The 26,526-nt window shown below is 35.1% G+C and overlaps 6 protein-coding genes and 1 non-coding gene across 14 annotated transcripts; 6 read left to right on the top strand and 1 right to left on the bottom strand.

Annotated features, from left to right (window-relative positions):
* The first annotated feature begins 62 nt into the window (after positions 1-62).
* LOC8258499 (zinc finger CCCH domain-containing protein 48) lies at positions 63-3,846 on the top strand. 2 transcript variants are annotated; one of them, XM_015728923.2, is made up of 8 exons: positions 63-217; positions 809-1,652; positions 1,900-2,085; positions 2,182-2,289; positions 2,502-2,657; positions 2,978-3,157; positions 3,301-3,398; positions 3,486-3,846. In XM_015728923.2, the coding sequence occupies exons 2-8, from the start codon at positions 810-812 to the stop codon at positions 3,610-3,612; spliced, it is 1,698 nt and encodes a 565-aa protein (XP_015584409.1). In that variant the 5' UTR covers positions 63-217; position 809; the 3' UTR covers positions 3,613-3,846. The 2 variants fall into 2 exon arrangements, with proteins under 2 accessions (XP_015584409.1, XP_002511781.1); XM_002511735.3 differs by having other exon boundaries at positions 88-1,652.
* A 367-nt stretch (positions 3,847-4,213) lies between these two features.
* Positions 4,214-6,491, top strand: LOC8258498. Of its 2 annotated transcripts, none has more exons than XM_048370492.1 (2): positions 4,214-4,924; positions 6,269-6,491. In XM_048370492.1, the coding sequence occupies exons 1-2, from the start codon at positions 4,584-4,586 to the stop codon at positions 6,297-6,299; spliced, it is 372 nt and encodes a 123-aa protein (XP_048226449.1). In that variant the 5' UTR covers positions 4,214-4,583; the 3' UTR covers positions 6,300-6,491. The 2 variants fall into 2 exon arrangements, with proteins under 2 accessions (XP_048226449.1, XP_025015265.2); XM_025159497.2 differs by lacking the exon at positions 6,269-6,491 and adding an exon at positions 5,846-5,876 and having other exon boundaries at positions 4,217-4,924.
* Positions 6,492-7,885: 1,394 nt separating this feature from the next.
* LOC8258497 (SPX domain-containing membrane protein At4g22990) lies at positions 7,886-13,955 on the top strand. 4 transcript variants are annotated; one of them, XM_015727231.3, is made up of 11 exons: positions 7,886-8,123; positions 9,630-9,707; positions 9,845-9,965; positions 10,252-10,563; positions 10,706-10,810; positions 11,292-11,746; positions 11,921-12,219; positions 12,541-12,731; positions 13,065-13,255; positions 13,406-13,539; positions 13,629-13,955. In XM_015727231.3, the coding sequence occupies exons 2-11, from the start codon at positions 9,655-9,657 to the stop codon at positions 13,865-13,867; spliced, it is 2,100 nt and encodes a 699-aa protein (XP_015582717.1). In that variant the 5' UTR covers positions 7,886-8,123; positions 9,630-9,654; the 3' UTR covers positions 13,868-13,955. The 4 variants fall into 4 exon arrangements, with proteins under 4 accessions (XP_015582717.1, XP_002511779.1, XP_048227229.1 ...); XM_002511733.4 differs by lacking the exon at positions 7,886-8,123 and adding an exon at positions 9,088-9,258; XM_048371272.1 differs by lacking the exon at positions 7,886-8,123 and adding an exon at positions 9,529-9,546.
* Positions 13,956-14,485: 530 nt separating this feature from the next.
* On the top strand, positions 14,486-18,230 carry LOC8289174 (ATPase GET3A). Its single transcript, XM_002511732.4, has 7 exons — positions 14,486-14,912; positions 15,322-15,446; positions 16,058-16,208; positions 16,421-16,531; positions 17,111-17,249; positions 17,355-17,470; positions 17,847-18,230. The coding sequence occupies exons 1-7, from the start codon at positions 14,649-14,651 to the stop codon at positions 18,021-18,023; spliced, it is 1,083 nt and encodes a 360-aa protein (XP_002511778.2). The 5' UTR covers positions 14,486-14,648; the 3' UTR covers positions 18,024-18,230.
* A 488-nt stretch (positions 18,231-18,718) lies between these two features.
* TRNAL-AAG lies at positions 18,719-18,799 on the top strand. The gene has a single exon. It is a non-coding gene; the product is annotated as a tRNA-Leu (tRNA).
* Positions 18,800-19,101: 302 nt separating this feature from the next.
* On the bottom strand, positions 19,102-20,291 carry LOC8258495 (ubiquitin-related modifier 1 homolog 2). The gene is made up of 4 exons (XM_002511731.4): positions 20,075-20,291; positions 19,703-19,778; positions 19,546-19,628; positions 19,102-19,420 (listed from the first exon to the last, which is right to left on the bottom strand). Exons 1-4 carry the CDS (start codon positions 20,095-20,097, stop codon positions 19,303-19,305), a joined length of 300 nt encoding a protein of 99 aa, XP_002511777.1. The 5' UTR covers positions 20,098-20,291; the 3' UTR covers positions 19,102-19,302.
* Positions 20,292-21,631: 1,340 nt separating this feature from the next.
* LOC8258494 (peroxisome biogenesis protein 16) lies at positions 21,632-26,045 on the top strand. 3 transcript variants are annotated; one of them, XM_048371279.1, is made up of 8 exons: positions 22,021-22,398; positions 22,905-22,962; positions 23,314-23,530; positions 23,632-23,933; positions 24,016-24,284; positions 24,430-24,497; positions 24,575-24,636; positions 24,755-26,045. In XM_048371279.1, exons 1-8 carry the CDS (start codon positions 22,330-22,332, stop codon positions 24,814-24,816), a joined length of 1,107 nt encoding a protein of 368 aa, XP_048227236.1. In that variant the 5' UTR covers positions 22,021-22,329; the 3' UTR covers positions 24,817-26,045. The 3 variants fall into 3 exon arrangements, 2 of the variants coding, with proteins under 2 accessions (XP_048227236.1, XP_048227240.1); XM_048371283.1 differs by having other exon boundaries at positions 22,029-22,398; positions 22,905-22,978; XR_007214884.1 differs by lacking the exon at positions 24,755-26,045 and having other exon boundaries at positions 21,632-22,398; positions 24,407-24,497.
* Positions 26,046-26,526: the final 481 nt, after the last annotated feature.

Here is a 26,526-nt window from a genome sequence, read left to right as displayed (position 1 = left end):
TCGTAGAAAGAGGTCAACTATTCTTGTCGCCAATATCTCATACTCGCGTAACCAAGACCTATAAGTTCAGAAGGGAAACACACTCTGATTTGCTAGAAACCTTTTTTTTCTTTGACCAGGATTTGTTAGAAACCTATTTTGCTCAATTTGGGAACCGTTCCTTTTAGATCATTAGCTTTTGAAGATTTCAGAAGATTTTGTCTTGCCGTTCTTTCAGGTTTGCTTCTTGATCGCACGCGTCTCTGCAATTTGTTCAATTTTTTTAAGGTTTATTTCCTTATCATCATCCGCCATAAATGGATCATCAAGAAGCTATGATCGCTAAAGAATCGGTTACCGTGATGATGATCAGTTCCGGTTTATTTACTCGTCCTTGGTGGCCTTCTAGAGTTCTTTTTTGGATTTATTTTTGTTTTCGTTAGCCTTTACTCGTGGATCGCCAATTGGATTTCCAGATCTTGCTTAAATCTAGACACGGGTCAGGGTTAGGTTTCTGGTTCGGGTGGTTTATACTGGTCTTTGATTGTGGCAAGTTGGTGGATTTCGGTTGTGCGGCATCACGAGTAATTACGCTTTGATTGTAACGTCGATATTGTATTTTCCTTAGGGTTTTTCCTGACTGGATCTCCTTTATTGGGGTTTTCCTGGCTGAATCTCTTTTTAGGGCTTTATTGTGGTTTATTGCCGAGAATTGCGAATTGCTCCAATTGTATTCTTAGTTTTGTTCGGGATTTCGGTGTTAAAGAAAATATTATGGTGTAAGATTGAACCTTTTGCTTACCATGGTGTTATCTTTTGTGTTTTATAGTATGGATGCTAAGATCGCGACCAGGATCAATCATAGATCATTTGGACAGAGACCACCTGTAAGCAGCAGCAACATTGTTTGTAGATTCTGGAAGGCAGGCAAATGTAATAGAAATCCCTGTAGGTTTTTGCACACGGACTTACCTCCTGCTAATAATAATGTATACCTGAGAACTTCTAAGAAATCCAATACTTTATTGGAGGAACGGCCAAGGAGGACCTTTAACTATGCCTCCAAGAATTCTTTGGCTTCAAGTGATGGATTTGAAAACCAATGCACCCAGAAAATCTCTAATCATGTAAATCATACTGATATACCTAAGGACCGCCCGAAACGGAAGACTCGTTTGGCTTCAATTACTGAAGATAATGCTACTGAAGTTAAAGGAGTTAAGAAGCCCACAAAGGTCCCTAAGATCTCTAATACTGTCATTGAGCATATACCTATGAAGCACCCCGAAACAAAGATTTCTTTGTATTCAACTAACGAAGGTGATGCAGCAGAAGATAAAAAGACTCCTTTGGTTTCAATTACCAAAAGTGATGCACCGCAAGATAAATGTACTTCCTTGGTCTTAACTACTGAAGGTGGTGCTGCTGAAGATAAAGAGACTTCCTTGGTTACCACTACTGAAGGTAAGGCAACAGAAGATAAAGACAGATATTTGGTTTCTACTACTGAAGGTGGTGCCCTAGAAGATAAAGCAATTGAGGTGGGTGCAAAAAGACCTTGTGCGGACTGGATTTTTGGCACTTGTGTGAAAGGCGATGAGTGCCAGTTTTTACATAAGTGGTATTCTGGGGATTGGTTCTCAATGCTAGTAAAGCTCGGGGAACACGAACAGGTGTGCTTTGTTTCTTTTACTTTCTAATCTTCTATTTTTGTTTTGATGCTGGCCATTTATTGTGTCTGCTTTTGTTATAAGTTTTGTAGACAAAATTATGTGATCAATATTCTGATGCTCAGTAAAAATGGCTTTGTCCATCATATATTCATGTATTTGAATAATTGTCTCCTGGTTGAAGTAAATTCTTTTTCTATTTAAGTTGGATATAAATGCTCAATTTCACTAATAGAATTTTGTATGCCAGGCTGTCTCCGGGATTACACTTCCTCCAAGGTGTGAAAAACTTTTCTCAGCCAGCAGTGATGGTACTGTACGTATTTGGGATTGCCATACTGGTGAGACCGCAAGGGTGATAAGTCTCGGTGATGAAATTGGGTCATTAATCAGTGAAGGCCCATGGACTTTTGTTGGCTTGCCAAATGTTATTAAGGTAAGCTCATAGTTTATATGACTTGGAATCCTTTATCTAGCTAGGTTAATTAGTGCACCTTCTGACCTAGGTGGGATTTTGTATGTGATATTCCAGGCATGGAATTTACAAACAGGGACTGACTTGAGTCTTGATGGACATGGCCCTTTTGGGCAAGTTTATGCTATGGCTGTTGCTGAAGATACACTTTTTGCTGGGGCACAGGTAGTGCGATTTGCAGTCTAACTTTTATTACAAATTCACATAGGAACTAGGAATCTCTCTCTCTCTCTCCAGTGAATAATGATGTTCTAGAAGGTTTAAGCTGATGCATTTAGCTTTTTCCAGAACATTATTTGCCTTTGCATTAACGCAGTCTTTTGCAGAATTGTCTTATTATCGAATAATATTCAAATCCTATATTTTTGGAGATGCAGGATGGTTCCATTTTGGTTCTGAGAGGCAGCACTGAGAGCCCAATTCCTTTTCAATTGGCTACATCATTAATTGCACACACGGGTGCTGTGGTATGTTTAATTGTTGGAAATGGAGAAAAGATGCTATATTCTGGTTCCACAGACGGTACAATTAGGGTAAGCCATGATTTATAGTTTTATTTTGCTATTTTATCCTGTTTGCTGCAACTCTCTAAAGAAGAGAGCTTTGATTACTGTGGTTGATGATGTTTGATCTCAACTTAGTGAATTCACACTTAGTTTGCTATTTCATCCTATTCCTAGCTAAATTTGAGAATTGGCATGGTGATTTAACACTGCCACACCACAATTAGATTCTAAATAATGCTTGGAGATAACTTTTCTTCTATCCTAATAATTCATGCTTGTTCTTTTTTCCCTAGACATTGCAGGAGCGTTTATTTGTTGTCTGATATCCTATTCCCGTTTATTTTCAGGCTTGGGATGTTGATACTTTACAGTGTGTTCATATACTGAATGAGCATACTGATGCTGTGACGTCTCTTATTTGCTGGGATAATTATCTCCTATCTTGCTCATTGGATCGGACAATAAAAGTTTGGGCTTGTACCAATGAGGGCAACTTGGAAGTGATCTATACGCATAATTTGGAACATGTAAGTTATTTGAGTTTGGTTTTAGGTTGACTTTTTCTGTTTGTATTATCTCAAGAAAAAGGAAAAACATTTTAAGCAAATGGATTTCCTGCTTTGGTGAATTAATGAAGTCGTATTCATGGTGAAATGTTGAATTGTTACAGGGTGCTGTTACACTTTGTGGGCTATCCGATGCAGAGGCAAAACCAATTTTATGCTGCTCTTGTAATGACAATTCTGTTTATCTATACGACTTGCCATCGTAAGCACTCTTCATGACCATAGCACGTCCTTTCGGTATATGGTTTTTGGCAGCTTGTCTCATAAGATTTTTATTTTTCTTGTTCAGATTCAATGAAAGGGGCAGGATTTTCTCAAAAAGAGAAGTGAGAACAATTCAGATAGGCCCTGATGGTCTATTTTTCACTGGCGATGAAGCAGGACTGGTTACTGTGTGGAAGGTGACAGAATCATGAGGGAGCGTTCCAGAAGAAGCCGCCTAGTATCTGCAATTTTGGGGACTTTTAGTTTGTATATTGAGCAAGGGATACAAAGCATGGTTATCCCTTGCTGCATTAGTGTCATGTAGACCCCATAATTTTTGCTGGGGATTCGGTTTGTTATGATCCTCGACCCTTGAGAAACGTTGTACATATTTAATCAATGAAATTGTCTAGCTTCATTCGAGCTGCCACTAGCAGCATGTTCAATTCTTCATGATTCATATCTTCTTTCTGCTTTGGACAATCCAGAATAAAAATGTCTATACTGTAATTGAATTCCGATCAAGTAATTAACTGCCTACGTTTCAGAAGGATCAATAAGCACAAAAATTGACATTTGTTTTGAAAGGTTCCTTTACCATTCGGCAAACTCTTTAACCATGCACTTGTTATTACTTTTTAAAAGTTTTTAGTAAAATATGGTAGCGGTGCTCTTGAATTTCAGTTAAAGGGATTACAACTGCTGACAAGTACAGTTTGCAGGCTCTTCAAAGATTTTTGCTAAATGCGTTAGAGAAAACTCTGAAAACTACTTTGGGCTAATTTATCATTAGTCTGATACTGTTATTGGTAGGTATTGTTAGTGGTCAAAAGAGATCACCAATTACAATCAAACTTGAACAAATCCCAGGTATATATGTTTACCAACTGATTGCCATAAGAAGTCCAAAGATAATCAACGAAATTCAAGCAAAGCATTGAAAGCAAGGTGCAGACACACATAAAGGGAGTCGTTTTCAGGCAGTTTTTTAGGCTTAACAAAGAAGGTGACTCACGTAACTCTATATCGTGTCCATTTTGTCATGCCATAAAGCCACCCCACCTCTTCCAAAAAAAAAAAAAAAAAACCGCCTAAACTGACCTTCACACCTCACTCGTGGCCTTCTCTTCGCATAAATTCTAACCATCCCTGTTATTCTCCATATCCCTCCTCTCTCTTTGCCATGGCTTATAAACTCTCAAAGAAGCCTGTTTTCACATTAATGGCTATAGCAGATGTTGCTTCATGGTACTGTGCTCTTGTTCTGGTTACCCTTATATTGCAGAGTTCCCTAAGAGAGACATCCATCTACGATCCATATGAGGTATTCAAAGGCAACCAAATCTTGGACAGACCTTGTGACGAGATTTATGTTGTCCAAGAAGGAGAAACTCTTCATACTATCAGCAGTAAGTGTGGTGATCCCTTTATAGTGGAGAAGAACCCTCATATTCATGACCCGGATGATGTTTTTCCTGGACTTGTCATTAAGATTACTCCTTCAACACCTATAAAGATGTTAAGGTAGTCCTTTTTATGTATACATATATCTGATCGTAGGTAATTAACTTTTACACCACAAATTAGTTTGGCTTTTTCATTAAACAAGAAAAATCAGCGAAGTTTGTGGTTGCTTTTGATAATTTATTTTGTTATATCATATGTGTAAATGTTTTTATAAGTTGGTCATGTGTGTGTATTAATTACTGTACAAAAAGAAAAATTGCAATATGTTTCTATTGATAGTTGTATTAAAAAGTCTGTTTGGCCTATACATAAAAGTCACAAGAGTTGAAATTCAATTATCTGTATAAATAGAAAATCAAATTGCATTGTGATCGGTGGAAATGATTGTATATATAGTTACTGTTGCTCAAATTGTTTTTATGTATGATCTTTGATGCATTAACATAATGGCAAATCAAGGATATGGACTAACAATGAACCCACTTATTTATATTGAATGTAAATGCACCAGAATGTGATTTATTTGATAGGATATTCGCATTGGTATATCCATGTTAAGATCAAGAAGCCTTGCCCTTTTGTTTTTCTTTTCTAATTTTCACATTGGTACTAGAAAACTTGTGGCAAACAAATTCTTAAATTAAGAAACAGAACAAGCTAACTAAATTACCAATAGTAATTATATTTTACCTATATAGCAACCAAAATGTATGAAAGGAACAAAAAGATGTATATGCTGTATGAAAAAGACAGAGACTAATGCCCTCTTCTTATTTGGAAAGGGAAATTATTAGAACAGGGACCTACCAAGTTTTGTCTCTTCATAATAAGCACACTCCAACTATTAAGAAGTATTTGAATTGAATAAGTTATTAAAAATATTCATGCAAAATGACATCAATTTGTTAATTTTACCCCTCTGTATAAAAATAGTAAAATTTTGGTGATAGTGGACTTATTGTCATACTCCTCTTGAAGCATGAAAGTGTCCTGAAAGTTGGGTAGAACTTATCTTCTCCAGAATTTGGGTCAGTGGTTCTGTGCATCGACAATCTTGCCCTTTCATAATGCTCCTTACAGAAAACATTTTATGGCCAAGTGTGTCAATGGTTATTTGAATGTTTTTCTTTTTCTTTTTTTCATAGAAAAGCAACTTTTAAGTGGCTATATCATTTCAATCATGCATTTGAAAACCTGCGTTTTGGGAATCTGATTTCCTTTTTCCCAAACTCGAAGCTTGTATTTGGAGGCATCTTTCTGTAACGAAATTCTAAATCATATCATTTGGTTGGTAATAATGAATACGTCTCGTCAAGACTATGTTCATGCCTAAGTGGAACTTGACATTGTATTATCTGTAAAATAATGGAGAATACATGTTAAAATGGATTCCTTTTCCAGATATTCTGTAATGAAAGAGGATAATGAATGAGTACGTGAGGTGAAGTGTGTGTAAAAAGGACATATCAGGCTTCGGGGAACTTACATGTTGACATGGTTGTTGATTCCCAGTTTCGTATATGCCAGTGGTCCATCAGATCTACGCTGTCGTTTTCTATGTGTTTGTTACCACCACAAAAAAAATAAATAAAATGATTCTTTATTTTTTCTTTCAGTTGATAAATCACTTTGAGCTATGACCCATCACTGAATTATGGCTGCTACAAGGAAATTAAAATTATTTTTTTTTTAAAAAAGCTTAATATTGAATCTTCTTCTTCTTCTTCTTCTGCCTCACTATCACAACATTCTTCTTCTTCTTATTGTTATTATTATACATGGAACTAAAAACATGTCAGAAGATAATTGTTAGCCAAAATTTTTTATTACAAAATATGGGATTATAGATTACAAATATGATCTTAGATCTTGATATTGCTTTTTAACCTATGGTTATAATTAAGCATACTTTTCACTTGGGTTAAAACAAAAAAAAAAAGTGCTTTTGAACTTATCTTAAACTTGATTTATTGATATTATCACTTTATAAACTTTCCAGTTACAATTTTCTTGGAATTAACAATAGTTTATTAGATAATATAATATGTCTCTGCTCAAGAAGGGATATCCCGAATCTGAACCGCACACAATACATCTTGTTAATTTTTATGTGTTTCCCTTTTGTATACTAAAATTAATTAATATTTAACACATGATAAACCAAAATGGTCTATTATGTGTCAATAAATCAAGTGGTTGATTGATAAATTAAAGATGATAAGCATAAATTTAAGTTTAAAGTTCAAATTTTCTTTTACGTATTAAATAAATTTTTTTTTTTTTTTGGAATATCATTTTTAGTACCAAAAATTGATCGAGCAATATCATTTTTTATGAGTTTTTATTCATTTATGAATATTATTATCTAAATAAAACAATATAGAAAACTATAAATAAAAGAAAGAAAAGGAGTGTATATTCAGTTGATGATATGGATAAGTAGAATATTCAATAGGAAAGGTTATGTGGAGTGTATAAGAGAATAAACTTGTGAATATCCATCAAATAAGACACCAATTTGCATAATATATACATATATACTTTTGTAACTATGTGTTCTATGTTTGTTTCTTGCAAATTAATGCTGCAATCTTCAGTGACAACAATGCACATTTATATATATGCATGCAAATAAATAATACCCTTTTCTAACCCCCATATAAATATTTACATAAAAGAAATCTCCTTGAAGCCAAAACGCAATCACATAAATGTATAAAACGACGTGGCTAAACCTTTCTTCTTTTAACATACACTACTATTATCTAATCGTACGTCTTCTATTTTATTTTTGTACCAACAGAATATACCATCACTACTGGTTTTTATTCTTCCAAAAAGTGCGATTTTTAATTACTAATTGCCAACGCGTGATTAGGGCATAATTAATCTTAATTTAAAGGTGGAAATTACAGTGGCCTTTCATTTTTCTAAGAGACCAAAAAGACAGAAACAAAAAAGAGTTAATGGCGATTCAACACGTGTTGTGTGGTGAACATGCCTCTACAGCATTTATATCTTGTTTCACTTCTTTTTTTCTTTTTCTGTGATGAGTCAGCTCTGCAATTTTTATTTTTTTCTATAAGTAAATCGAAGGAGCTGCTGCCATTTTTAACTCTTGTCATCTGCTGTCGCCGGTAAGCTTTGCCTATATATATATATATATATATATACAGCACCAAGTGGAAAGCAGATTTTAACTCCAACTCCAAAGCTAAAGCTGCAAGTCATCAACTTCTCCTCTAATTATAATTATGTAAGTGCATGCATACACTATCATGTTCATATTATAAATCTTTCTCATGCAAGACTTCATGTAAGGAATCAACAGTAATGAGGATATGTTTATGCATACACTATATATTAACTTGATGCATGGCTCATCTATTTACTTGCACAAAGCGTATCTATCTATCTTTATGCATGCAGACAGTCAATATATATGGCTGTAAATTGTTAAGATGTTATATATGTCTTCTGTAGCTAAATCTCCAAAACGTTTTCGAATTGTTTTCTCTTGTTAATCAATTTTATTTCTTGAAACAATAAATATTTAATTCTTATTGTGAAATCTTTTTCTATTTCTTTTTAAATGGATTTTTTTTAAGTCCCCAAAAACATAATCTTCAGTTTGAGATTTCAAGTTCAAATATTGCCTTACGACGAGAAATTCCGTATCTTGCGACGAAAGTATTTTCACACATTCGTCATTTATATGATGTTGTTATGAAATCGTCCCCGTGACAGTAATTCTGGTCGCTGTAAATCAAGTTATTATCCAGTGCTAACGGAAATTCGTTAGCTTCGTTTCGAAAGTTTTAGTGAGGGTGGATTCTTAATTTGTCGCCGGAAAAATCTAGTAACTCGTCGCCTGTTCTCATAAGCATTGACGACGTCACATTGCATTCGCAGATTTCTTGTGTTGTGACGATATTTGTATTTTTCTAAATTTTGTGTCGCGTAAATCCAGTAATTCGTCATTATTTGTTACAATTTTTGTTTTCAGTGAAGGCAGATAAAATATGAATATACAAATTTGGCCCGCATAAATTTTTTTAGTATTAAGGACCACAATTTGATGAGAAAATTTTATTTTTATAAAAAAAAAAGTAGAGGGTCACGTGACCTGTAAACCCGTTCCTCGTAAATCGATTTCCTCTAAACTAAATTACAAATTTCGCGCGATTTTTCTATCACTTGCCTCTCTCTCTCTCTCTCTCTCTCTCTCTCTAGATTCAGGTCTCCTTCAGTTTCGCTTCCTCAACTTCCATGTCTTTCTGGGTTTCTATGACTCAGTTCACTGTTCTTGAGTGGATTACTGTACTTTAACAAACTGTATATCGCCTTTTTGTTTGGTGTCCCATCCTCAAATTTCCACGCGTAGTTAACATGTATGCCTAAAGCTATTCGATAATGATTCTGCTTTTTGTTCTTTTAGGCATTTGAATTTCTCGGGCTTTATTTTTTTATATAAAGTTATTCTTGTGGACCCAATTGCTACCAGTATCTTTATATTTCTTTCAGTTTCTTAATCAAGTAATTAACATAACTACTGAGAACAGGTAAAGGCGTGAACAGGATGACCCATTTAAATGAAATTCAATAGCATGCAAAATATATGCAGCAAAAGCCATATATATTCTGTTTGTATATCCATAGCCATGTGCTGTCACAATTTTGTAAGACTTGCATCTGTTGCTTTGTAGTTTTGAAGTGTTGCCTTTAATTTGTCTTATGTGTTTGTGATATTTTTGTTTTGCAGTGTGTTGTTGCTTCAATCCTTAAACATGGTTGCATTTGGGAAGAAGTTGAAAGAAAATCAAATCAGAGAGTGGCAAGAGTATGCTTCATTAGCTTTAACCAAATGATTTTCAACTGCTTCATTAGCTTTGACTAAATGATTTTCAACTTGCTGTGCTGTTTAAAAACATTTTGTGAACATTAATCGCAATGCATGTGCAATCTGCTTGTTTACAGATACTACATTAACTATAAGTTACTGAAGAAGAAACTCAACCGGTATACACAACAACTTCAAGTTGGAGCAGAAGATCAACAATATGTTCTCAAGGACTTCTCAAAAATGCTGGATGATCAGGTAACAGTTACACCTATGCATAAACGATTCGCAATTTTATAATAATTAAACAGTCAATCTTTTTCATGATAAACCCCTTTGAATGCTTTTAAGACATGTTTCTAGACATTGTAATGCTATATTCCCTTCATAGTGCAAGATTCTCCATATATCTTTGGAAAAAAATATACTCTCTTTCTCCCAGCGTAGGATTGTGTCTACCATACTTTATCCGTGAATTATATCACTAATCCAGAACTGCATTTCCTTGGATGATTAAGAAATTTCAATATTCTCTGTCTCTCAGATTGAAAAGATTGTCTTGTTTCTGATAGAACAACAAGGACTACTAGCAAGCAGATTATTAAATCTTGGAGAACAGCATGATGCTGTAGCACAGCAGTTAGATGGGTATAAAATATCTGAACTACGAGAAGCTTATAGAGCAGTTGGACAGGATCTCTTAAAGCTTCTCTTCTTTGTTGACATGAATGCTACTGGTTTGCGAAAGATTCTGAAGAAATTTGATAAGCGCTTTGGCTCTAGATTCACTGATTACTATGTCAAAACCCGTGCAAATCATCCTTATTCCCAGCTGCGACAGGTGTTCAAGCATGTGGTAATACATCCAACTGCAATCAATATCCTTCATTAATGTTTTGTTAAGTTAACTATCTGCTACTCATTTTTCTTGTTAATATGTTCCTTAGTTACAGTTCAGTGTTATTAGGGTATTTGATATGGAGAAGTTGAACATGCAGGGTATTGGGGCTGTTGTTGGAGCAATATCTCGCAATCTTGCAGATCTTCAAGATCATGAGGGAAACTACATATCAATATACGACCAACCTTCATTATCCCACCCGGTTTTTCCTCATATCTATTGAAAATTATGCCCAGTAGTATTGCCCTCTTTTATTCTTTCTTAATATTCTAGTTTCCTTAGCATTTTTACCATTTTTAAAACTTGTATTTTTACTTGCTCCGAAGGGCAATTATTGCTTTTGGTATATGGAAAGCCAGAAGGAGACATTTTAGTCAGGAGAAATCTCAAGGAAAAAAAAAAAACTTGCCTGTCATCACATTTTCCACACGGCAACACATGAACATTAAATATTTTCTAAAATTTCTGAAAATATAAAATTATTCAATCTAGACATAAACCCTTGAAACATAAATTGTTACACAACGTTGTGAATCCTTGGATCTTGCAATCTTGCAGCACTTTTACAGTTGTAAAACGGAAAAAAAAATATAATTATTAAATTAAATCATGTCATGGCATCTATTGATTTAATGATTTGGAAATCAATTGCAATTTTAAATGCCAGATGGATGCTTTTGCAGGATCCAGTCATTGATTCAATTAAAGCAGCCGTAAACAAGCTATCAAACTCAACAAGTTTTCTTGAGTACTTGGGGAAGCATGCATTCATTATGCAAGAGGGATTACCAACTCCATCAGAAGACAGTTTTATTGAGCAGAATTATCATTTTATGTCACTTCTCCTGAACTTGGTAAATACATTCCTTTATATGGTCAACACATATATCATTGTCCCAACAGCAGATAATTACTCCCTGAGCCTTGGAGCTGCAGCAACTGTTTGTGGTGTCATCATTGGATCGATGGCTATTGCGCAGGTGTTCTCTTCAGTATATTTTAGTGCATGGACAAATAGGTCATATTTGAGACCTCTTGTGTTTAGCAGTATTGTTCTTTTCATCGGGAACACCTTATATGCACTAGCTTATGATCTGAACTCAATAGCAGTCCTTCTAATTGGTCGGCTTTTCTGCGGGTGAGTGATCTCACCGTTACTCTTTTTGCTTAAGCAATATAATGACTTTGTGGTTCATCTGTTGGTTACTATAGGATTTTATGCACACATCTGCTGTTCTGTAATGCTCTATAGTTGGACTCTGTTGTTGGGTCTACTGTATTAATCAACGACGTTACATGATCAACACTCCAGGTTAGGATCTGCAAGGGCTGTTAACAGGCGTTACATCAGTGATTGTGTGCCACTCAAATTAAGAATGCAAGCTTCTGCAGGTTTTGTCAGTGCTAGTGCACTTGGAATGGCATGTGGTCCGGCTCTTGCTTGCTTGTTTCAAACTGACTTTAAGATTTACAAACTTACATTTAACAAGGACACTTTACCTGGCTGGGTGATGGCTTTTTCATGGCTTGCCTACCTACTATGGCTGTGGGTTTCTTTCAGAGAACCTTCTCATCAAACTCAAGAACTTGTGCCCCAACAAGCTAATTCTGGTTCGTCAACATTGTTGAGCTTTCGCTAATTTTTGTTTCAAAAAGTTGTTCTTTTCATATTAGGATCATAGCCACCGATTTTTATACTGAGATTTTGGGCACATAATCTCATTGATATATGGAAACATTCTGCCTCTTGTCTCTCTTTACTTTTGCCTATTAAGTTAGGTAATGAGACAACTAACAGATAGACTTTGGAACCTACTGAACAGTTTACTGTTCATCTACATATACAGCCAGGCACTTGCAATTAAATTACATGTAAATTCTCTATCAGTTGTGTAGCCATGATTACTTGAGCATTGGACCTTCTTTATCCAGGGCTGTTAGTAAATGGTCATGCTGTAGAGAGTGGCTTTACCCAGCCATTGCTTATAAAATCAGAATCTGAGCATCAAAATGAAGATTCAGACCAGGAACTTGAGGATTGTGATGAAGATTCCGAAGGAAGTCGTCAAGAACCTGTTACGTCAATTGTCTCAGCATACCGTTTACTCACCCCATCTGTGAAGGTGTAAATTCTTAGACTTACTTTAAATTTACGATAATACCTTTCTTTTTTTTTTTGTCTCTTTTGTCCATATTGAGGTACACCGTGATAATTTTTTTAATTAATAACATTAACTGTTCTAAGGTTCAACTATTAATGTGCTGAAGGGACTTGTATATATACATCAAGTGAGTTAGATACTATGATGTTCTAAAGTTTAACTATTTGTATGCAGTCTGCTTTCTGTGACACAGCCAATTTCCACTCATGTATCATGTGTCTGTATTTCGTTTTCTGAGCTATAACACTATAGACCTTTAACACAATCTTCTACTTCGTGATTATGCTTTATCAGGTGCAGCTGTTTGTTTATTTTATGCTCAAATATGCAATGGAGATTCTACTTGCTGAATCAAGTATCATCACTGGATATTACTTTATCTGGTCAACCAGTAGAGTAGCTATTTTTCTTGCATGTCTTGGGCTAACAGTGCTTCCTGTAAATGTTGTGGTCGGAAATTACATCAGCAACATGTTTGAAGAGAGGTAAACCTTCAAAAGGGGGACGCAAAAATTAGCTTCTTGATTTTTCTTTTTGAGTCAGTGATTAAAGTCCGAAACTGAACATCATCATATAAAAACTGCATAAACTATACGTTTCCCAGATCGTTCATGTCTTGGAAAATCTGGTTGCAGGCAAGTTCTGCTGGCATCTGAAATTATGGTGTGTATAGGTATACTGCTAAGCTTCAATATATTGATACCTTATTCGGTGCCTCAATATGTTGGCTCAGCACTGATAACATTTGTATCAGCTGAAGTCCTTGAAGGTAAAATTTCCATTACATTCTTGGATTGTGTCCTGTTAAGTTGAAAATGGAAACTGTTATTTCTTAACCACTTGCTTGATTTACTGCAGGTGTGAACTTATCACTCCTATCTCGGGTCATGTCATCGAGGCTTTCTCGTGGAACCTACAATGGAGGATTGCTGTCAACAGAAGCAGGGACCTTGGCTCGAGTAGTTGCAGATGGAACAATAACACTTACTGGGTACTTAGGTGAAAGTAGGCTCTTGAATGCCACCCTACTTCCTTCACTCTTCATCTGTATCTCCTCCATTGTTGCCACCTGCTGCACCTATAACTCTCTCTACTGATGATCTTCCAATTTCACATGTATATTTTTTTCTTCTTTTTCACTGATGTTATCATTTCTAATATAAATGTCCATATTACCAGTCCTTATCTCTCTTGTAATATAGATAAACGCAATAGCACAAAATGGGTTGAGTAGTTGAGAAATCATAAGCTCTTTTTTAATTGTTTTGGCTTAATGGGATTATGAGCCAAAGCCAATGGATTTTTCAGTTCGTGAGTGAAGACATGGCCATTAAAACGCCCAGTTCTGATACCTTCAAATGTATTTAAGAATTAACCGTTTGTCATTTTAATCTTTGTGTAGCCTTTTCAGGCTATCTTATTATTTTCAAGAACAAAAATTTATAACGTACATAGAATGATGTACTACTGTAGGAGCTCGGGAAATGTTTGAATTTAGCCTTTCAAATTATTATTCTTGGTATTATTTATGCCATTAAAAATTAAAGTAAACTGAATTTTTTCAAATATTAATTGGAAGTTTTCATAAATTAATTTTTTTTTTAAAATACATTAGAAAAAGAAAAACATTGGTACAAAATTAAACACCCAGCAGTGCATATTAGCAGAATCACAGTTATAATGCGCCGTTCCTAAACATGGACAAAAATCTCTAAACGTTTATAGCTACTGACTAAATCGAGTCGGATTTTGTACTCCGTTTTTCGAACTTTGAAGAACTCAGAAGACAGAATACTTCGGAGCAAAAGGAAAAAAACAGAACGCAGAAAAGAGAAACACAAAAGAGCAAGGCATTCATTGTTGAAAGAACAGAAAAGGATGGCAACAGATGATCAAGAGATTCCAGAAGGAACCGTACAGAACATACTAGAACAAGATACCCTCAAATGGGTTTTTGTTGGTGGCAAAGGCGGTGTTGGCAAAACTACATGCAGTTCCGTTCTTTCGATCCTTCTTGCTAGGGTCAGATCCTCTGTTTTAATTATATCCACTGATCCAGCTCACAATCTCAGCGATGCGTTTCAACAGCGATTTACCAAGACTCCAACTTTGGTCAATGGCTTTACCAATCTTTTTGCTATGGTACAACTTCTTCTTTTTCTTTTTAGTTTCCCATATTTTCTTAAAAATAAATTTACAATTTTTTTTTTGCTGGGTCTTTATCTGAATTTTGGCTGGTTGAGATGCTTTTAGGAATCCCCAGTTGACAGTTGATAAATTTAGTTTTCTTCTTCTCTTATTATTGTTAATTTGTGAAGCTTTTTTTGCAACTCTGGAAATTAAAAGATTTGTGCATTTTTGGGTAATTTTTGTTTGTTTATTTCATTCGTTGGCTATTACTTCTTACTATTTATTGTTCCGGAACTTGTTGATTGATTGCTTATCCATGATTACCATTTACTATATTTACTGTTTTGGGGAGCTGCTGATTGATTGTTTATTTTTGTTTCGGTATCTGAAATTTTGCTGTCTGGTTGTAATTCTTTTGCAGGAAGTGGATCCTAATGTTGAAAATGAAGATGTAGGTGGAAGTGATGGAATGGACAGTGTGTTTTCTGAGCTAGCAAGTGCAATTCCTGGAATTGATGAGGCCATGAGCTTTGCAGAAATGTTGAAGTGAGAACTATTTTTCCCTTAATTTTATTATTTGAAGCATCCATGACCACTTGGTGAATTAATAATGCATTGGCTGGTGTTGGAGTGTTACAAAAATTTCCTCCTTTTTGTTATGATGGTTTTACTAGCTAGAGGGCTGTCCTATGCACCTATGAGAAATTGATAATTATAAACACGTATAGATTAATCATCATGGCCACTTGATTTCTCTAGTTTTTCATGTGTTGCATCACATAGTTATAGTTGCAAATCGTATTTTTGTTTATCACTGAATCATTGCTCAGAATGTTGTGAGAAGGTTCCTTAGATGCTTTATCTTACCATATTCAGCTGCATAGTGATTATAAGAGCCAACTTATTGTTATTTGATATAGTCTTAATCAATACTCAACTGTATAACGATAGATCAACATTAGATATAAACAAATACATTATTCAATTTTGCTGGACATTTTTCTGAATTAATAACACTTGTATATCTTTCCTTTTTTTACCAGAGGTATTGCTCAGAGATGCATGCTTGTATTTTAGAGTGTGCTTGATATGATGGCATTATCATTTCTTTTAATAGCCTATACCTAATGCTGTATGCAAAAATTATCTCCCTGCAGATTGGTTCAAACAATGGATTATTCTGTTATTGTATTTGATACGGCTCCAACTGGTCATACACTCCGGCTATTACAATTTCCTTCAACTTTAGAGAAGGGGCTCCAAAAGATGATGTCTTTGAAAAGTAAATTTGGTGGTTTATTGAATCAGGTATGTCTTTCAATAATGTCATCAGAACTCGCAAGTGGGGGCTCACTTTGAATTGGAACTCATTGCCTCTCTTATTCTATATTGAAAGTTTGAATCGGAAGTGATTCCGTATCTCTTATGTCCTGGGCCATTGACTACTAGTTATCTTTTTATTTGTCGACTGTTATTTGTACAATAATGTACCTGATACAAAATGAAATTGTTCATGGCAGGTTACCCGTCTCTTTGGTATTGATGACGAATTTGGTGAAGATGCTCTTTTGGGAAGGCTCGAGGGGATGAAGGATGTGATTGAACAAGTCAATAAGCAATTCAAGGATCCAGTAAGATATCTCATTTTTTGATATTTTTTGTTGCATGTAATTGATTGTTTACCCCTGCTTTTAGAAGCTTGTTGTAATTGATCACATATTTAGTCTGGAGCTTTGTACTTCATATTCTTTGCTGCCAAGTTTAAGGGAAGGTGTCCAAACTATATAATTTAATACGGCAGAACGTTGGAGGCTCATGAACCAATACCAGTATTACCTGTATAGTTATCTGTATATAGTTCATTGTCTTATTTAGTACAATAATCATATGGGAATATGGTTTTTGGTCCTTTCTTCTTACATTTTATTGCTAAAGAATTAGGAAAGTGTGTTGCTGCCTTGTGTAGTTATCTGTTTGAAGTATGTCTGTCTTTTGTGTTATTTCTTTTGCTTGATCCAGATGGGCTAAATTTACTGCTGTATTTATGAAAGCTAGGATTTATGATCCAGTTTTTGCAAAAAATTCTATAATTTATCTGGCATTTTTATTTTCCTGTTGAAGATGCAAGTTTTTTGGATCACCTTTGAATTCTTTTCATCTTGCTATTCTGTTTTCTTTTCTTACTGCAATTGTATTTCTTGTTTTACCAGGATTTGACAACCTTCGTCTGTGTTTGCATTCCGGAGTTCCTCTCTCTTTATGAAACAGAGAGACTGGTGCAGGAACTTACCAAATTTGAGATAGATACGCATAATATTATCATTAACCAAGTCATTTATGATGAAGAAGGTGTGATTAACATGTTATTCTTTACACTTCTTTTACTGTTTTATGTTCTTGCTTAAATAAAATGCCAAAAGCATCAACCATTTACTGCTCATGTTATTATTGTAGATGTTGAATCCAAACTGCTCAAGGCAAGAATGCGGATGCAACAAAAGTATCTTGATCAGTTCTACATGTTATATGATGACTTTCACATCTCCAAGCTGCCATTGCTGCCAGAAGAGGTAAATTACTCGCTGGCATAAGTTACAGGATGTCATGATGAATATCTTAATATTACATGATTTAAAACCAAATCAAAGGATTAAAATAGGCTCATTTCAGAATTATAATTGTGTAGAAATTCTACAATTGTTTTCATACATTTCATGATCAATGACTCAAGAATGTCATTCTTTTTACAATGTAGACTTCTTTGCTTGTGATTTATCTTTATTTGTTTCTCTTGCCATACCTAAGTTGATTAGCGAATTTTGTTTTGATTATTGCTTCTTGTGATGCTATTACATGCTGAAGTTTTCAGCCGTGGAGATGGTGTGTAAGCATTATCTGTTTGTTTGTAATTACCTGTTGCTAATCAGAGGGACCTGGAATTAACAGGTTACTGGGGTTGAATCTCTGAAAGCTTTCTCAAGTCATTTTGTGACAGCATATCAACCTTCTACCAGTAAAGTCACAGTGGAAGAGTTGGAGCAAAAGATATCTACCTTGAGGAAACGATTGACGGATGCTGAAGCTGAACTGGAGAAACTTCAGAAAGGAAAGCAATTGGCTTAATCGTATCTGTTTACCAATTCTTCTGGTTACAAGAAAGTGGATCCTCTATTTCACTCCTGAATGACATCTTCCGTAGAATGATTATTTATGATTTTATTTTTTGCGGTAGATTAATTTGTTTACAAATTTTTTTGTACCTTTACTCAACAATAAATGGTATATTCGTTTTTTCTAATTTAAAAAAAAAAAAACTGTTAAGTTGTTCTACATTTGGCCAGATCGTCTTAAAGATCTATTTTCTGTGTCATTGACTTCGAGCAATCTCCACGATGGAAAATTCAGTTTCTTGTGCCTATGGCTGAGTTTCCTTGTATGACTTGACAGCTTAAAATTGGTGTTGGACAGTAGTGAATTGTGCCAGAGAGGGAAAATAATAAGCACAGGTGATGAGTATGCTCTTTACTCCCTGCATGGCATGTTAAATTGTCCAGGCAATGGCTTCTGCATTTTTCAGAATTCGAAATGAATAGAGTCGTGTCTCTTTTCTGTAGTTTTCATTGCCATAATTGCAGGTAACCAACACTGTCTGCCAAATATTAGATAACATAACATAACTTGCTCCAAAAGAATGTGGATGTTGTAACCATCTCTATGCTTTCATCTGCCGCAAGGGGACATCCCCGCATCTTCTATTCAAGTCGCTGTGATCTCTATATATTATAAAGTAATTTTAAATTGCGTCATAAGTGTCACCCGCTGAGATGGCCGAGTTGGTCTAAGGCGCCAGATTAAGGTTCTGGTCCGAAAGGGCGTGGGTTCAAATCCCACTCTCAACAGTATATTCTTTTTTTTTTTTTAATCGTTTTAATTATTCTTCTGCTAAGGTGTAAATTCTAATACTTGCCAGTTGCCCTCTTCATTTTTGCATAAATTCTTTTGATTCGCTATTGAAAGGGTTCTCCTACATGCCGGAGTTCCCAGCTTTACTGCTTACAAAAATAACAGAGCTTCAGAGAGGCTAAAACGTCTAATGCAGTCCCAACTGTGGCAGGATGCCCCAAATGACAACACGATGCTATAATACACATTTGGGCTGATGTTTCTCATTCTGTGCAGCTGTTTTTAAAAGATAACAAGATTTTTAGTAAAGCCTTTATCATTGTCATAATACACAATACAGTGCAATAACCAGTGCTAATAATTCATTAACAACTATGGGATAGAATACAGGAAGTTAGAACAAGCATTGCCCAAAATCATGCATCCTCTCTTAGCGTAACATTATCTTTAGAGGTGAAGTTCACAAATAAAGCTATAATCTGAAGGCTGCAACAATCAACTATCCACCGTGCAACGTTGAAATAAAAACAACAACATCCTTCTCTTCCAGTGTGGTATCAAGCTGGCCACTAAGCTCCCAATCACAATCATTCACGAGCACAAGAACGCCAGGTCTCCTGAGCAACGATTTCATTGTTAACACAAAACGCACACATAAAAATAGCAACATTCTACTGGGTTCTACGTTTTGAATTAGCATAAGCCAGATCTGGAACATAACAGCAAAAGTTTAAAAACGTACACTGAATCCCCTTTCATGAACATTTCAGGTCTTTCCTTGATCAAATTGTTGCGAACCCAAGCAAGCAAGTCTTTCATGGTTAACTGTTAAACACCAAAGGGATAGAATTAGAATATGCATTTCATTTTTTACTGAAAATATAGGTTTAGTAGTTTACCTTGTCTGCTCCATTTTTGGGATCAACATTGATATTATGAATCTTCACTGAATCACAGAGAAGCTCTAGCCCCCCACTGCATCAGAATCACTGAATACTTTAACATTGACTGAATCATTACATAAATTATGTCCTTAAAATAAGAACCAAACGTAACAAGAAGTTATATCCATAAATTAGCATAAACTTATCAGTAATTGATGCCTCTTAACCAATAAGAATCACAAAAAATAAAAATAAAAAATCATGCTTTTATCCTACGCTTAGGTATCCATTGCGGTTTCCATTTGAAAAGACAATTTGATTACCAAGAAAACAACTACTCCCACAAAAGAAAAAAGAAAAGTAGTAATACACAGAGAAATTAAATACCCGAATTCAAGGGTGAGTTGCATGTTCAATGTTTCTGCTCAGAGTTCAAACCCTAGAGTGATGGAGAAGAGAAAACACGCTACGCTACTCTTCTTCATTCGACGGTCAGTTTTAAACGAGGTCGTTTTATTTTTGTGGGCTTGGGTCGATTCGGGTCAAAGTTGGCCTACCAATTTAATTAGATATGACCCAAACGGGTTTAGGAATTTTTTCGAAGTCGTTGTATTTGTATATAAAGAGGGCTTGAGCTGAAAGTTTATTGGTTAGTGTAAAAATGGTTAAGATTAAAAAATCAGATGGTTCCTGTTTCGATTTTACAAGCCTCTCTTGCGCTCTTAACAATGCTACCAAAGGCGACGATAATTCCAGTGATCAATCATCATGTTTTGGCTTGACAACTCTCTCTGAAGCCCTAAATTCTGAAGAATGCAAAACCACAGGACGTGAAAGCTATTCCAGCTATTGCCACGATAAGATTGTCGCAGGCTTGAAATTAGAAAAGTAAGAATGAAGAAGAGGAGATTAAAATGGATGCAGCAGTGGGATTTAGCAACTGATGCATCAAAACAGCAGGCAACCAAGGAAAAATTGATGATGATGAGCAGCAGCAGCAGCACTAACTACTCCTGTACCAATTTCCATAACAGAAATTCGTTTCTTGATGGCTTTATTTTTTACTCTGATGTCTTAAAATTCGGATAAGTTAAATATTCTAGTTTGTTAATTTATTTATTGATTTACTACTTCAATTATGCATTTTCTACTTTGGTTAATCAATGTGCTTCTTTGCATTTTGAAACATAATTATATCTCATCTTTTATGTTTATATCTCGTCTTTTAAAATCAAAAGATATTTTTGTAAGAAAATTACATGCGGACTTCAATTAGGCAAGAATTGGAATAAAATGGATTATGTAGTAATTACTCATTTTCTCATCCTCTCTAATGGGTTGTATACTTTTCTGTGCTGAATTGCATTCTAGTTAAAATACAAATAGAATTAATTTTGCATAAACAAACCATGTGCTGGGAACGGAACTGAATTAATGCTCCCATTAATGGTTGAAGTGGCACCAGTTACCAAATTAAATAGGGAAAGAATGAAAGAGAAAAAACGAATGAACATAAAGAGCGATTATTTGACAGAAACTGTGCACGAAGGATGAGAAATAAAGAATCAGGAGCAAAATCAATAGGGTCCAGGAGGCATGGCCATGGAAAACTTCGGCAAGAGTTATGCATGAAGATTCATGGATGTGCTAAAGCCTGTTTCTTTCATCTCACTGTTAAAGTAAAGTTCTTCCTCGAACCCTTTGAATTTCATTGTCAGTGTAGTGGAAAGAGCATATTAGAATAATTAATGGATAACAAATGTGATAAATTATATGTCAATTGCCATGTTTCTTCTTAGCAAACTTAGTAATCTACTTGGTTGTTCTTTTTTCTTTTTATGTTATAACTTAGGTGTTAACTTTGAGCAAAGGTAATTAACTGTTAATCAATGGGCAAGTTGGGATCTACAAGTAAATAAATGTAAATGAATGAATGTCCTATTGTTGGGTAGCGAACAATTTATGATTCATGGGCCTCAGTAATACAGGAAAAACAAAAATCTATAGATCCCTGGTTAAATGCATCAAGAAAACAAGTTTATCAAAAAAAAAAAAAAAACAACCAGAGAAAAGAGAGTGGGAATGCATAATTGATGATCCATGACTCATTTATGACAATTACATAATCATTGGGGTGCACAAATGGGATAATCTATCTACTATTCTTTTATCCAAATACGATCCGGTGCTACACCGTCTTATATTTGGCACAGTTACACGAGATCTCAACCCTAGACACGGATGGCGATGTCCAGATCCAATGGTCAATTAAACACTTCAACGTCATGCGCCAGATCGAACGGTTAGGATAAAAATAATTTTATTTTCAAAAAAAAGCATTATTTTAACACACAACAAAAATCTCCCAACTTTCTCTATTTTTGCTCCAAATTCAACAATTTCTCTCTCCCGTTTAAATCCAAATACCTATGGAAATCGAACCCTACAGAAACATTCACTAGAAGGGTTCCTTTTTGTCTCCGTGTTGTATTTGGTGTTTGGTCTGGAAATATTAGAGAGAGAGAGAGAGAGAGAGAGAATTGATTGTAGATTTAGCTTGATTTGGTTTCTTGAATTTGGAGAGCTGAGGGTGTAGTCTCTCTTATACGTTTTGTTTGTTTTTGGATAAAGATTTTGAAGCCATGGAGGCTTATAAAAGATGGGTTAGGACCAATAAAGACTATGTTCACTCCCTCGAATCTCTTGCCAATGTAAGCTCTATAACTATTGTTGTACACTTGACTTTTGCATATGTGTATACCTCTGTGTGCTTATGGTGATTTTGAGTTTGTTTCTTTTCTTTATGTTTCTTTGCACTACCATCACCGTGTTACCTTAGAAATAGATAAAACTGTCTTGGGTTGCTATACTTTTTAATTGGCTATTGACATTGTTATCTTTATCTTTTCTGATAGCATTACATGATCAATCCGTGCCTTATGAATACTGTTCTTCTAGATAAATTGGTTAGACTGTCGGTAAATAGTTTTCCATATTAAAGTGGTGCTGCTTCCTCTATATTGAGTCTCCCTTTTTAATCTTAGTCCTGTTCCTAGTTTTTATTCTTTGTTTTTATGCCAATTTCATGTCTTGGTTTCTTTTGGATTTTGTATTCAGCTGGCAGTAGTGGAGATTTGAACATTATGACAGCTTGGGTATGAAATAGTTTTGGATATTTGAGTAATATCTGATATGAATATCAATGTTTGTTGTGCAGGGATTGACATGGCTTCTTCCTGAGCGGTTTTCTGCTTCAGAGATAGGACCAGAAGCAGGTTTTGTGAAACTTTGGTAACATTTGGCTTCTTCTTTTTGAGATAAGAATTTGACGGGGCTTTTCCTATTCTTTACCTTCTCCTTTTAACAAACCATGGAAAATGCTTGTTTATATACCAAAAGTCACTTTTTATTCGTTCTGACTCAATGATTCATTAAAGTAAGCCACAGAGACACAGCTCTGTTGGATACTTTTAATTGTTCTGTTTTCAGACTCCACAAATAGGCCTAATTTCAAATCTTAAGTTCCTTCCAGTTTCTAAATTTCTATCCAAGTAATTACAGAATAAATTATTTGTTACGTACTTCCCGTTAAATTTTGAATTGAGTCATTTTGTAATCATCTGCAGTAACTGCTATATTGGGCGTAATTACTGCTATCAACGAGCATATAATCGATACTTCTCCAGTCCAGATGCATGCAGGCTCTCTAGAGCCTCATTCATTCCCTTACTCGTTATGCATATCTGCCATAAAGGACTTGGAAACACTTGTTGAAGTTGCAGCTGAACATTATTACGGTGAAGAGAAGAAATGGAATTTCATAGCTATTACGGAAGCGATAAAGTAAGCTTTCCTTAGTGAGTCTATGCCACTATTTTATTTAGTTCGGTTGGGTTTACTGCAGCATATGAATTTGTGGCAAATAATTATATTACTATGCTCAGGGTAGTGGTTAGGCTAGCTTTGTTTCGTAACAATGGATATAAGATGCTTCTGCATGGAGGGGAGACGCCAAATACTGAACAGCATTCAAATTTATCTTCTCAGCATACAACTGGGAGTTCCTCAAAGCCTGGGAGTCATCAGGGGCCTGGGAATTTGCAATATATTAATGGATGGAACCCATGGAATCTGGAAGGAAGGGCATTGGCAGCATTAAATAGATTTGGAGAAAATGCTAGGATGGTATCTGACCCAGTGTGGTTGGGTAGGGCTCGGCATCAGCATGCAATCATGGAGCCTATATGTAATTATTTTTTTCAGTTCCTTAAAGAATTTTGTTCAAATCTAGCTCAATGTCATTTATTTTTGCAATTTCATCTTCACAGCTCCATTGACCAGGAGAAGAACACTTTCCTCAATATTGTCTGAGAGAGGTTTTCACGGGGCATTATTTGTCATGGGAGAGGTGCTTTTTATCACAAGACCCCTTATTTATGTCTTGTTTATCAGAAAATATGGAATTCGGTCTTGGATCCCTTGGTTTCTTTCTCTGGCTGTGGACTTTATTGGAATTGGCTTACTTACACAAGTTACTAAGTCAAGGCATGATGGAAAAGGGCAACAGTTGAGTCTTACGGACTCTGAAAAGGATGAGGTTAGAATCATTCAGGATGTTACTACATCAAGCTTGTTAACATTCAGGATGTCTGTGCCAAAATATTGTCAATAAAGATTTGCTGGAAGCTTTTATTCATTGGCTAATGGTTTTGACACTAGGTATTCTTTTATGCTTGAATCAGTTGAAAAGAAGAAAATTATTGTGGGCACTTTACCTGATGAGAGATCCATTCTTTAACAAGTATACCAGGTACTGATGTTCTCTAGTTGGAATAGTTTCCCATATAAGCAATTCAAGAAATAACACTGTGCTTGTTATCATTTCAGGCAAAGACTGGAAAGCACTGAAAAGGTACTGGAACCAGTTCCCATAATTGGACTTATAACAGGTGTGTTTGGTACACTTTGTACAGTTTGAACTTTTCTGTTTCACATTCATACCTTCTGTATTAGAGTAATCTTACAAAGTTCAAATTCTTCATGCAAATATCCTTTGAATGTGTGCAGCAAAAATTGTTGAGCTTGTGACTGGAGCTCAGACACGTTACACTTACATGTCAGGATCATGAGAGGGCTCTTCAAGAAGATGATCTTCTGATATATCTGCAACTTTTTAGGTGAAGTGTTACCACCAAAATAGGAATTTATTATAGTTTTGGCATGTTAGTATTCTTTACTTCGGATGCGGTTACAAATGGCAATATATGATCCCAAGGTTGCCATAATCCACCATCGTAGTAAGTTCTGATATTCAACAAAATTGTGTTCGTTATAAATAGCTACAGATGTTTTAAATTGGAGAATGCAGTGTGCATAAGAACATGGTTTTGCTGTATACTTGAGGAGAATGCTGGGGCGCTCTTATTGAGATCAGAATATACGAATACATGAACTTCTTACCAACGCCTAAGTTGAACTGGTGAAGAAAGTTTTAGATTATTTTAAAAAATGTAATTTAGTAACCCCCCAAAAGATTTTTATTTATAATTATATTATGCCTATTAAAGTTTAATTAAATTGCAGTCGTGTCTTTTTGATTATTTAATTTCAATTCTTAAATGTTGTCAGTCACTATATTGTCTTTTCTTTATTTATTGCCTCTTTAATACTTTTATTTTAGCTCCATCTACTCTAAAAGAACTAACCCGTCGAAATTACTTCTAGTTCCGCCCACCGCAAATAGCAATTGTTCAGTAGAATAAACTGGAAAATTTCATATTCAGGTAAATAAACAGAATTATCTCTTTACACAATGTAATTATTTTTCTGGCTTGGATCAAACCAAATTTAGAGGATGGATTGCCCTTGGGGATTCTTGTTTCATGTGAAAGTTTCTGCATAAGAAACTTCTAGAAGCAGATTAGTATACGTGCGATCATAGCAAGTCTTTTCACAATCCACAGACAGTAGCTCTACCCTATAAATGTGAGGGGAAAGAAAGTTTGCACTTTTTTGAGCCATTTTGGACCCTAATTGTAAATTAAATTTCTAAGCTTTAGCGGTTTTTTTTAAGTATTTAACACAATTTTTAAATTTAAGAAAAAAACAGAAAAACAGAGCTAAAGATTAAACAAAATATTAAAAGAAAAAAACAGCCAATAAAAGCAGGTAAACAAAAAGCAAAAAGAACACAAAAGTATCGGCCAAAATCCAAAAACAGAGCATAACACTTTGGAAACAAAAAATATGGAGTTCAATTAGATCAACTACGAAATCCAATAAAATATACCAATGATTCAAGATTTCGCTCTACTAATAGAAAAATTAAAGAAACATTAGCAAAAAAAAAAAAAAAAAAGTAGAAATAAAAGTTTGTCTTGCACCATCACTGGTAGAGGATATAGGAGATCGAGGCAGGCACTGTAACTTGAGGAAGTGAGAGAGTTAAGGCTAGGGAACTTGCTGCTGAAGGTGATGGGCGTTGATCAGTGGCGGATAATGGCATAATTTGAAAAAAAAAGGAAGAAGCGGCCACCATAAACTTCAACGTTGATTTTTCTCTCCTCGACATCAATAGTCTTCAAGATGGATGTGAATATATTCGCAGGACATGGGCTTGAGTTGTATGGTGGTTGCGCCTCTTGGTTCGGCTGAAAATAAACATTGGCAGGGAGATGAGAGAAATTGAAATGACAATTCTTTTTTTTATTAAGTTGGATTTGGTAAAGAAGTCATGGAGTTTTGTTTTTAGGATTTTAATAAGTTAATTTGCAAAAAGCAGATGTATTGTGAAAAACTCACCGTTTAAGCAGAGTCTAGGTAGACATGACGTAGCGCTT

The sequence above is a fragment of the Ricinus communis genome, chromosome 1, assembly GCF_019578655.1.
Source record: "Ricinus communis isolate WT05 ecotype wild-type chromosome 1, ASM1957865v1, whole genome shotgun sequence".
Classification (NCBI taxonomy): Eukaryota; Viridiplantae; Streptophyta; class Magnoliopsida; order Malpighiales; family Euphorbiaceae; genus Ricinus; species Ricinus communis.
This window is presented reverse-complemented; position numbering and strand designations above follow the sequence as displayed.

Bases quoted from the DNA above. Each gene is read 5' to 3' on its own strand.
- LOC8289174 (XM_002511732.4), top strand. From the start codon at position 14,649: ATGGCAACAGATGATCAAGAGATTCCAGAAGGAACCGTACAGAACATA. The intron at 15,447-16,057 runs GTGAGAACTATT...ATCTCCCTGCAG, and splicing joins AGCTTTGCAGAAATGTTGAA to ATTGGTTCAAACAATGGATT. The intron at 16,532-17,110 runs GTAAGATATCTC...TTGTTTTACCAG, and splicing joins ATAAGCAATTCAAGGATCCA to GATTTGACAACCTTCGTCTG.
- LOC8258498 (XM_048370492.1), top strand. From the start codon at position 4,584: ATGGCTTATAAACTCTCAAAGAAGCCTGTTTTCACATTAATGGCTATA. The intron at 4,925-6,268 runs GTAGTCCTTTTT...TTCCTTTTCCAG, and splicing joins ACACCTATAAAGATGTTAAG to ATATTCTGTAATGAAAGAGG.
- LOC8258497 (XM_015727231.3), top strand. From the start codon at position 9,655: ATGGTTGCATTTGGGAAGAAGTTGAAAGAAAATCAAATCAGAGAGTGG. The intron at 9,966-10,251 runs GTAACAGTTACA...TCTGTCTCTCAG, and splicing joins CAAAAATGCTGGATGATCAG to ATTGAAAAGATTGTCTTGTT. The intron at 12,220-12,540 runs GTTCGTCAACAT...TTCTTTATCCAG, and splicing joins GCCCCAACAAGCTAATTCTG to GGCTGTTAGTAAATGGTCAT.
- LOC8258499 (XM_002511735.3), top strand. From the start codon at position 783: ATGGTGTTATCTTTTGTGTTTTATAGTATGGATGCTAAGATCGCGACC. The intron at 2,658-2,977 runs GTAAGCCATGAT...GTTTATTTTCAG, and splicing joins CCACAGACGGTACAATTAGG to GCTTGGGATGTTGATACTTT. The intron at 3,399-3,485 runs GTAAGCACTCTT...TTTCTTGTTCAG, and splicing joins TATCTATACGACTTGCCATC to ATTCAATGAAAGGGGCAGGA.
- LOC8258494 (XM_048371279.1), top strand. From the start codon at position 22,330: ATGGAGGCTTATAAAAGATGGGTTAGGACCAATAAAGACTATGTTCAC. The intron at 22,399-22,904 runs GTAAGCTCTATA...TTTGTTGTGCAG, and splicing joins CCCTCGAATCTCTTGCCAAT to GGATTGACATGGCTTCTTCC. The intron at 23,531-23,631 runs GTAAGCTTTCCT...TACTATGCTCAG, and splicing joins GCTATTACGGAAGCGATAAA to GGTAGTGGTTAGGCTAGCTT.
- LOC8258495 (XM_002511731.4), bottom strand. From the start codon at position 20,097: ATGCAACTCACCCTTGAATTCGG. The intron at 19,779-20,074 runs GTATTTAATTTC...ATTCTGATGCAG, and splicing joins CAACTCACCCTTGAATTCGG to TGGGGGGCTAGAGCTTCTCT. The intron at 19,629-19,702 runs GTAAACTACTAA...GGTGTTTAACAG, and splicing joins CCAAAAATGGAGCAGACAAG to TTAACCATGAAAGACTTGCT.